The sequence below is a fragment of the Heliconius melpomene genome, chromosome 4 (genome assembly GCF_056956725.1).
Source record: "Heliconius melpomene rosina isolate 202511_hmr_F chromosome 4, ASM5695672v1, whole genome shotgun sequence".
Classification (NCBI taxonomy): domain Eukaryota; kingdom Metazoa; phylum Arthropoda; class Insecta; order Lepidoptera; family Nymphalidae; genus Heliconius; species Heliconius melpomene.
Window position 1 is genome coordinate 8,688,518 of NC_140392.1, and position 8,938 is coordinate 8,697,455.

Consider the following 8,938-nt stretch of genomic DNA (forward strand, 5'->3'; position numbering starts at 1 on the left):
CTAAAGTGTATTAATAAAAACAGAATACTTAACACTTGGTTCCCAGGTTCCCTCTGCCTCCTTTGATTTGTGCGGCGGGATACAGCGTGAATTCTTTTGAATATCCCTTTCGACTTTTTTAAAATGGTTAGTATTTTATTAAATTTTATAATAAAATATCTGAAAAAAGTCTAAATTACCTTATTATAAACAGCCCTGAGCTGAGCTGAGCTTAACATTTAATGAAAACCCAGGCCTTTGTCCAATTTGTAACCAAAAGAAAAATTTCAAAGCAAACACACAAAAGTAAGTTACCCTTTGAACATGATTTAAAAATATCGTCCTCTCAGTGAAAGGATCGTAAAATCTTATAGAATACTTCGGTAACAAAATACTTAAAGGGTCAACTTTGTAATATATCTTGCAATATCTATAACTCAGTTTCGTTTTCGATTAGCTGTGTTATTGGAAATTTTATACTGTAATAACTGTTATCGCGATAGATAATGTATGGAATTAACGTCTATTGAATGTAATGCAGGATAGCTGCCAGCTAATGTAATAGATTGTACCATTGATTTTGAAAAGAGCAACTGTTGAGTTTCTTGCTGGCTCTTCTCAGCAGAACTGCCTTCCGAACCGGTGGTAGCTTTTTAAACGGTTTTATTTAGCTCACCCCGTTTGTTTGTTTGTTTGGGTCAAATTTAGTAATTGAAATTTAACCCTCTTCCCGTTAACCGATTGATCTGAAATTTGGTATACGCCTTTGATTCTGGTGACAATACAATTATCCATATTCAATATTATTGTGAATCCAAGATGGCCGCCGCTACAAGATGGCAGACAACTTAGTTTTTTTCAATCCCATCAATATGGATATCAAATGAAAGGGCTTGTCAAGTAGAATTCAGTGGACTATACAAAATCAAAATCCAAGATGGCCGCCGCTACAAGATGGCGGACAAGTTAGTTTTTTCGATCCCATCAATATGGGTATCAAATGAAAGGGCTTGTCAAGTAGAATTCAGTGCACTATACAAAATCAAAATCAAAGATGGCCACTGCTACAAAATGGCGGATAATGTAGTTTTCAATCCCATCAATATGGGTATCAAAATAAAGGGCTTGGTAAGTATAATACAGTATACTATACACAATTACAATATGAATCTCCCACCTAAGTCAAGATCTGGTATCCTGTCGAGGACTGTGTGGCTATAGGGTGCCTAAAAATGATACGTCGCTAGGGGTACCACCCAAGGTAAAAGGTAAAAGCGCGCCGAGAACTGTATGGCACTAGGTGGATAAAAATGATATGTCGTTAGCGTTTTCCCCTCAAGATTCAGGCACATAGCCTTGTCCCTCTATTGGACCTCTGGGGGGGTCGTTCGTAACATTCTCCATTAACCTTGCAATAATGAGACATCGAGCCTCATTTCAACGAATTGAATAACATGAGAAATAAAAACTAAAAACTTAAAAATAAAAAAGTAAAAAAAAAATTTTAAGTTAAACGGTTTTATATTGCAGATAAATGTACTAAAAGCTAAAAAATAATTTCATAGAAATTATGATTACTAAAATAAAATCGTGGGGACACTTGCTACTTACCACTAGGTGGGTGAAGTCTCACGCTATGTCTTTCAATTGTAGATATTGGACGTGCCCCACGATTAAATTTTAGTAATCATAATTTCTATGAAATTATTTTTTAGCTTTTAGTACATTTATCTGCAATATAAAACCGTTTAACTTAAAATTTTTTTTTTACTTTTTTATTGTCCATATGTTCATTCGACGATTCAAAACTGCTTATAATAATAGCCTATTTATATATATAAAGAATTTATAGATATAAAGAAAAATAAAAAGATGTGGATGGTATGATTACCACACATTACTATATGCGGGATATAGTAATGTCTTGAAGTAAAAAAATTTAATAAAAATGTTTGATAAATTTAAATAATTTTGCTATTAAATTTTATAAATCTTTTCTTTTTTACTAATCCAATAACTCTATTTTTTAACCTCAATAATTTGATCACGATTTCATTATTACTTGACAGAATGAAATTTAAATTTTATTACATTCAACTAAAAACTTTTTGGCAGTAATTTAATATTGTAAGCCCAAAACTCTGTAAAATAATTACTATAAATGGTAATATTCAAGTAACACTAAACTTTACTTAATAATATATTCAAAATTATAAATAAATATTGAATTGTGCACAATAAAGTGTAATTAAATAAATAAATAGGACAAGCATATTACTAAGAAAAGATAAAAGATACCAGCATCTTATATAAGAGATATTCTAAGAATTCATTAGTCCACACATCTAGAATGGGCTATTATCACACATTGTTAAGACTAATTGGACAAGGCTCAATTTAATCTTTTCATTTAGGCTATAACAATGCCATATTATGCATTAACAGCTTTCATTATAGCAATTATTAATTAATTTTGTAAGCTTTTGTGTATGTGGTGTTAATAAATTAATTATCATTCATTTAATGATTTCTATATGGTGCTGTTGGACATATTCGTATATTTGATAGTTCGCAATAGTAGTGAATTCAAATTTTATGGTAACTGCTTAAAAAATGTTTTTTTATATTGTCAAAGAAAAAGTTAAAAGTGAAGTTATTTTCATAATTGGCAATTATGACTACTGAGTGGCGGAGCTTAACGCCGTCTCAACCAGAGCACACACTACGACTCTCGCTTGTACAGTTATACGCGATATCTTTTCTCGATTGTCTCGAAATGTATGGAATTAATGTCTATTGAATGTAATGCAGGATAGCTGCCAACTAATGTAATAGATTGTACCATTGATTTTGAAAAGAGCAACTGTTGAGTTTCTTGCCGGCTCTTCTCAGCAGAACTGCCTTCCGAACCGGTGGTAGCTTTTTGTTGACATGTACATTCGACGATTCAAAAGTGCTTATAATATGTTTATTTGAATAAAGAATATTTTGAATTTGAATTTGAATTGAGCGATTGAACGAAGTGTCTTAACACTAAGTTCCCTCTGCCTACCCTCCTATATGCTGGATAAAGCGAGGCTCAAAAAACACACATACATTAGAATATGAGAACAGCTTTAACAAAGAGTTTTAACTTTCGAATATCGATTTAGTTCCCATTTGATGCAATAAGTCTGATAGAGTATGTAGGCCACTGCGCTCGCACGTGCATCATCTTCCGTCCCGAGTACGTGCATGTTGCAGAACGAATTCGAATTTTTATATAAATTTAAGGAAATTTACTATTTTGAAGTAGGTACGTATTTATATAATGTATATTATTACAAAAATTCTACAAAAATAAATAAAATTTATATTTGAACTAACCAAACTGTTAAACAAATAGACTAAATTGTTATAAAAAAAATAATAGTCTTTTCAGTTTTATGAGTTTCTAAAGAAAGAGAGCAATTTTTTTTTAATATGAGACATTGCGTTTTGAACGGTGGTGTTAAACACCGTGATTTCTCTTGAACAATTAAACCCACAAAGGTCACGTTTCACAATACTATAAATATACTCTGTAGTGAAATCAGTTTATATATGCGTATGTATAGTTATTTTCAATTATAACATTATCTCCAATTTACTTCAGCAAGTAATTCACTTAGAATGTCTCAAAATTTTCTCACGTATCACCTTATACATATAGCCTATACAGTTTTTACTTATTTATTAGAAGCAACACTTTATCCATAAAAACAGGATTTCATTACTTCAAACAAATAATCAACGCAAGTTATATGGATCTCTCATACAATTTTATTACAGCAATGGACATGGAAGGGAAAATAACGATCTGTACAGGAAATAGACGATCTAATACGCATTGGCAATCGTAGGAAGTTTATGTGATGAAAAAATATTAGGCTCGTAAAAACTATCCAACTTACAGAGTCTACATATTATGAATTAAAGAACCGTAAAAATGGAGGAAATTACCTATAGAATTGTGATAAAATTGTAGTATTTATTTTTAGTACTTTTAAATTAGTGTTTAAATTTCTTAGTAGTTGTAGTTTTTCCAGCAGTGAGTTCAGTCGTGATTCAGGGGCCCAAGCGTGCAACTGTAAGCGCGACTGGTTGTAGAAAATGAAATATTTAATAGTGTAAAGTGGGGAACGGAAGTGTCCTTATGGGAATGTGAAAAGCAAAGTATATTAACAGTAGGATACACATGCCTTAGTTACTTTACCTTTATCTTCGTCGTTACATAGATAAGAAGTCTTTTGAGCTCAATTTCCAGTTGATTAATACATGTAGCTAAATCAATGCTTAAATCAATGCTTAGCTTTCACCTGACACGCTATAACTTCTAAAATGGGAAGAAAATGGAGAGAGGAGAGTCACAACACCATGTTTTCCCTAATATTTTCATATAAGAATAGAAGGTAATGGGTAATTTTTTATATACATTTTTGCCCTTAAATTTCATTCCTGATTTAATGCATCAGCATTGCAGCAATTTGAGCACTAATCGGCGAAATTATCTACACCTCATAAATGTCCAACTAATGCCTTTCATATTGAATTTCTATGTGGAATATAGCAGAATGGGCTACGATTATAATTATAACACTTCCATTTAAGACCATTGTAGCGCAGTGACTTCGCTTTTTTGTATACGTAAAGGTTATGAGTTCGATTCCTATTTGATGGAATAAAGAGCCATCTTTACCTCACTCAATATGCGGTTCTTTTTGAATACCGGGTTTAACATATGATATCAACAACTATAACGCGAATCTATTACTTTGTAACGTTACGTATTTAATATTTCCCATATTTGATCTTCTCAGTACAGATGGTCAGTTAAGTAAGAAAAAAAGAAGCGTAATTGAATAGAAAATTAATAAAACGTAGATACAAATAAAAACAGAAAAGACCTCTAGTCTTTTTTCACAGATGTCTTGTGAAAAAGGTCCAAGAGAATTATCTTACTTTACGACATAGGACCTCGTGATAAATCATCTATTTTTTATCCTTTTATGAATATAATGGTTGAATTTCACGTTTTTATACATATATTTAGGATGCACGGTTAGCATCGTTCTCTGTATTATTTTACGTTTTAAAAATTAAATAAGTGTTCATAGTCAGTAAAAAGAAGACAACTGTTGGAAGATACCAAGATACACGACATACGTTGTGGATACGGACAAATAATCAGTGCAAGACGTTTTATAGTGAAAACAAAAAACAGACCGTTAGTGTGATTTCTTTTATGGCATTTTAAAAAAATACGACATCTAAAGTGACCAAACTCGTGAAACTGTGACTAGTGCAAACTAATTATAGATTTTGTGGGTGAAAAAAGGAAAAACATAAATATATTAAGAAACTTTGTTAAAAACTTGCAAAATAAGCAAGTCATTTACGTAACTAACGCCATCTCTTGGAAGTAACAAGAAACAAGTTTCGACTCAATGATAAAGTTTATTGGATTACCAGTTTGAAATCGAGCCACAAGAGGTCGCTATTAGACAGAAGACAACACATTAATACATTATATGATATTTTATTACTCTCAATTCTCAAATTAAGAAGAAGAAAAGAAGAATAAAAAATAAACATGGAAGAAGTCTTAAGTGCTTTACGGAAAATTCAGAATGAACTAGACGAACAGAAAACAATGATTTTAAAAAACGGAGAAAAAGTAACAGAGCAAATTACACAAAATATTGATAGTATACTAGACGAGAAATTTAAATGCTGGGAAGAAAAGTACGAAAACCTCAAAGTTAAGCTGGATAGTCGAGAAAAGAGGTTATATTTCTTGGAAAAACAATCTAGACAGAGAAATATAATTTTATTCGGTCTGGAAGAAACTGAATCATCATACTCAAACTTGGAAAACACCTTAACTAGTTTTATTAATAAGTACTTAAACATAAAAGTTGATCAGAGGGACATACAGGAAGCTAGAAGGATAGGCAAAAAAGGAGATAGACCTAGACCAATAAAAATAGCACTGTTAACACTGGGGATTAAAATAAATATACTAAAACAGAAAAAAGAACTTAAAAATACTACATACTATATAAAAGAAGATTACCCAGAGCATATCTTAAAGAAACGGAAAGAATTACAAGAGCAAGTGAAGATTGAAAAAGAAAAAGGAAACTCAGTGATCATTGTCTATGATAAATTAAAGATTCTTAACAAAAACCCTAATTCCCAAACCAAAACCAAGAGAATGCTCTCCAGTTCACCAGAAAGTGGCCACAATAATGAACCAAATACACAGGTAAATAAAAAGAACAAGACTAGAAGTAACTTAAATAGATCGTCCAGCCTTCTTTACAGCCAGATCGACCCTGCTTTACAGCCAGGGGGCAGTAAAGCAGGGTCTATTGAACTTCCTCGGTGGAAAAAACTCAAACTATTCCTCAAAGAAGCTTGAAAATACTAACAATGTCTTGTAACACTTGCATTAACACTCCCCTCCCACATAGAAAAAACAGAAAAAAAAACACAAAAAATAACAATTAACAAATTAATTCTTCCAATCCGGCCGGTCACCGTGGAAGATCGAGACCAAAACCCTCCAAAGTTATTAAAAATAAAACATAACAAAGTAAATCCCAATAATAAGTATAAATAATAACGAACTGGACACAAAAAGCTCAGTCAACGGAAAACTGGACATCTTTGGAGGAGGCCTTCACCTGCACAGGGGTTCTTGCACATTACATACATTTACATCGAATTAAATCATATATACATACAAAAATAAAATATACACATAAATAAACAAAAAATCAATAAGTAAATTAATAAAGTTAAGTAAATAATAATAACAACGATAATGGAAAAATAGTAATAAATAGATAAATAAAGAAACGGTTATGTATAATAAATGTATAAAAAAGAAAATAATAAAAACTAACAATATATTTACTAACTATAATACTAACACTAAACTTAAAACTTGTATTTTTTATTTTATGAAATGTAACTACTAACTAAAGATGCGAGGAATAAAAGGCTTTTTTATTTTTTTTTATTTTTATACATATATTTTAAATATCAATAACTCTTCGTAAAATAGACTAAAAATATTACAAATATGCCTGTAATATTATAGAATAGCAATATGATATCAACTATTCTAAACTAGAAATTAATAAGATAAGAGTAAAGACACTCCGTCCTCCACACAACACCCAAATTTTTTAGACATTACGTACAGAGTAGCGTAACTTAATGAAAAGCTTTGGTTTGACACTAGAAAGAAGTAATAAAAGAAGTGAATATTCCGGAATGAGAATCAAATCAACAACCGTCGCACTTACAGTCAGACCGTTGCCGCTGCGCCCCTACGTCCTCTATTTTACTTTTGGCAAAATTTATTCAGCCCAAAAACTATTAATTGAAACATTTCAAAGACTAACGACCAAATATTTGTAGAGCCGGGATCAGTTTCGTGAGACCCTTGAAAGAACACTTTTGTACTAAATTATCTGAAATGTCTTTGTAGAGACGTATAATGTTAATATAAATAAATTTTACTTGATGTATAGTATTACAATTTTAACGCGTTTTTTATTATTTAGAAATACATATATTTAATTGCAATTTGGGAGAATGAACTTACTTATCAGAATTTTTACTATAGAGTCAGAAGACAAACCTAGACGTTAAGTTCTGGCATTCACAATGTAGAAAATTGGACGTTATATAGAAACGGAGTGCGTTCACGCTAGGTTCCCTCTGCCTCCCCTACTATATACGGGATACAGATTGAAATTTATTGCCAAGGTATAATTTATTTAAAATAAGATATTTTTTCAACCTTTTTAAGTATTGAAATAATAGGAATCGAGGAATTAATTCGTTTATTTTCTCTTTCTCACTCTCGTAAGACAAATTCATTACATATCAAAATAATAAAAGAAAAACCAATTTAACTTGACAATGACTTTCATCTATACCACAGTGACTAACAATTATTTTCTAAAATCAAAAACAAAAATAAAAAAATAATTAAATAAAGGTTATTTAATTTTGTGAAAGTAAATTTTTAGTTCAAAGAGTTCAAAGATTTTAATTAAGGAGCAAAATGAATACAAAAATGAGTAGATTACGAGCCGTAGCCGTATTGTTCTCGCTTCGGGAAACACGATAAAACGATTGCGAGCTAAATGAACGACACTCAAGTAAGTGAGGTTCATTTCGCAACACTACGAGTACTGCTACTGTTGAAGCGAGGTGTTTTAGAAAATGGTTTTTGAGGTCGATATATGAGTATTTTTCTTTTATTGTGAAGCCAGGTGTGGTGCAGGTGCATAAATAAACACGTGAGGATGTGGGTTCAATCTACACTCGGGGAAATGTATTATTTAATATTTGAATTTGTTCGCTCTGGTGTCGGGGCTAGCGCGGCGTTGAGTTTCGCCATTGGTCATACAATGCCTTCAGAATTCAGCGGGAAGTGGGGAGCGAAGAGTCTCTATACATATGCTGTTACATAGGGGATACCGCGTAAAGATGAGAAATGTATGTTTTTAGGACATGTCCTATGTACATATTATTTAGTGATACTAAAAAAGTTAATAAAAAATTACTTTTTTATATAAAATTGAAAGAATACGACAAGGCTTCTACTTTAGATGGTAGCTGGCACCGGGCACCGGTTCCATGGTGTAATGGTTAGCACTCTGGACTCTGAATCCAGCGATCCGAGTTCGAGTCTCGGTGGGACCTAGTGCCTTGTTTTTGTTTTTAAATATAAATCAATTATATTATATTTATTCAATTTTAAATGTTTAATATTTCATACTATACAATCAAACTAATTAAATTCAAAATAAACAAACTTTCAGACGAAAGTACTTTGAAAATTACCGAGAAATATTTATCACATTTAAAGCAAATAATCACTATGTTGTGTTTTTTTAGCTTTACGCCTCCCACACAC

General features: G+C 31.5%; 1 protein-coding gene and 1 non-coding gene across 2 annotated transcripts; both read left to right on the top strand.

The window, feature by feature from the left end:
• The first annotated feature begins 5,590 nt into the window (after window positions 1-5,590).
• On the top strand, window positions 5,591-6,421 carry LOC146539664 (uncharacterized). The gene has a single exon (XM_085185194.1). The coding sequence runs from the start codon at window positions 5,591-5,593 to the stop codon at window positions 6,419-6,421; it is 831 nt and encodes a 276-aa protein (XP_085041320.1).
• Window positions 6,422-8,652: 2,231 nt separating this feature from the next.
• Window positions 8,653-8,724, top strand: TRNAQ-CUG (transfer RNA glutamine (anticodon CUG)). Its single transcript has one exon. It is a non-coding gene; the product is annotated as a tRNA-Gln (tRNA).
• The last annotated feature ends 214 nt before the right edge of the window (window positions 8,725-8,938 follow it).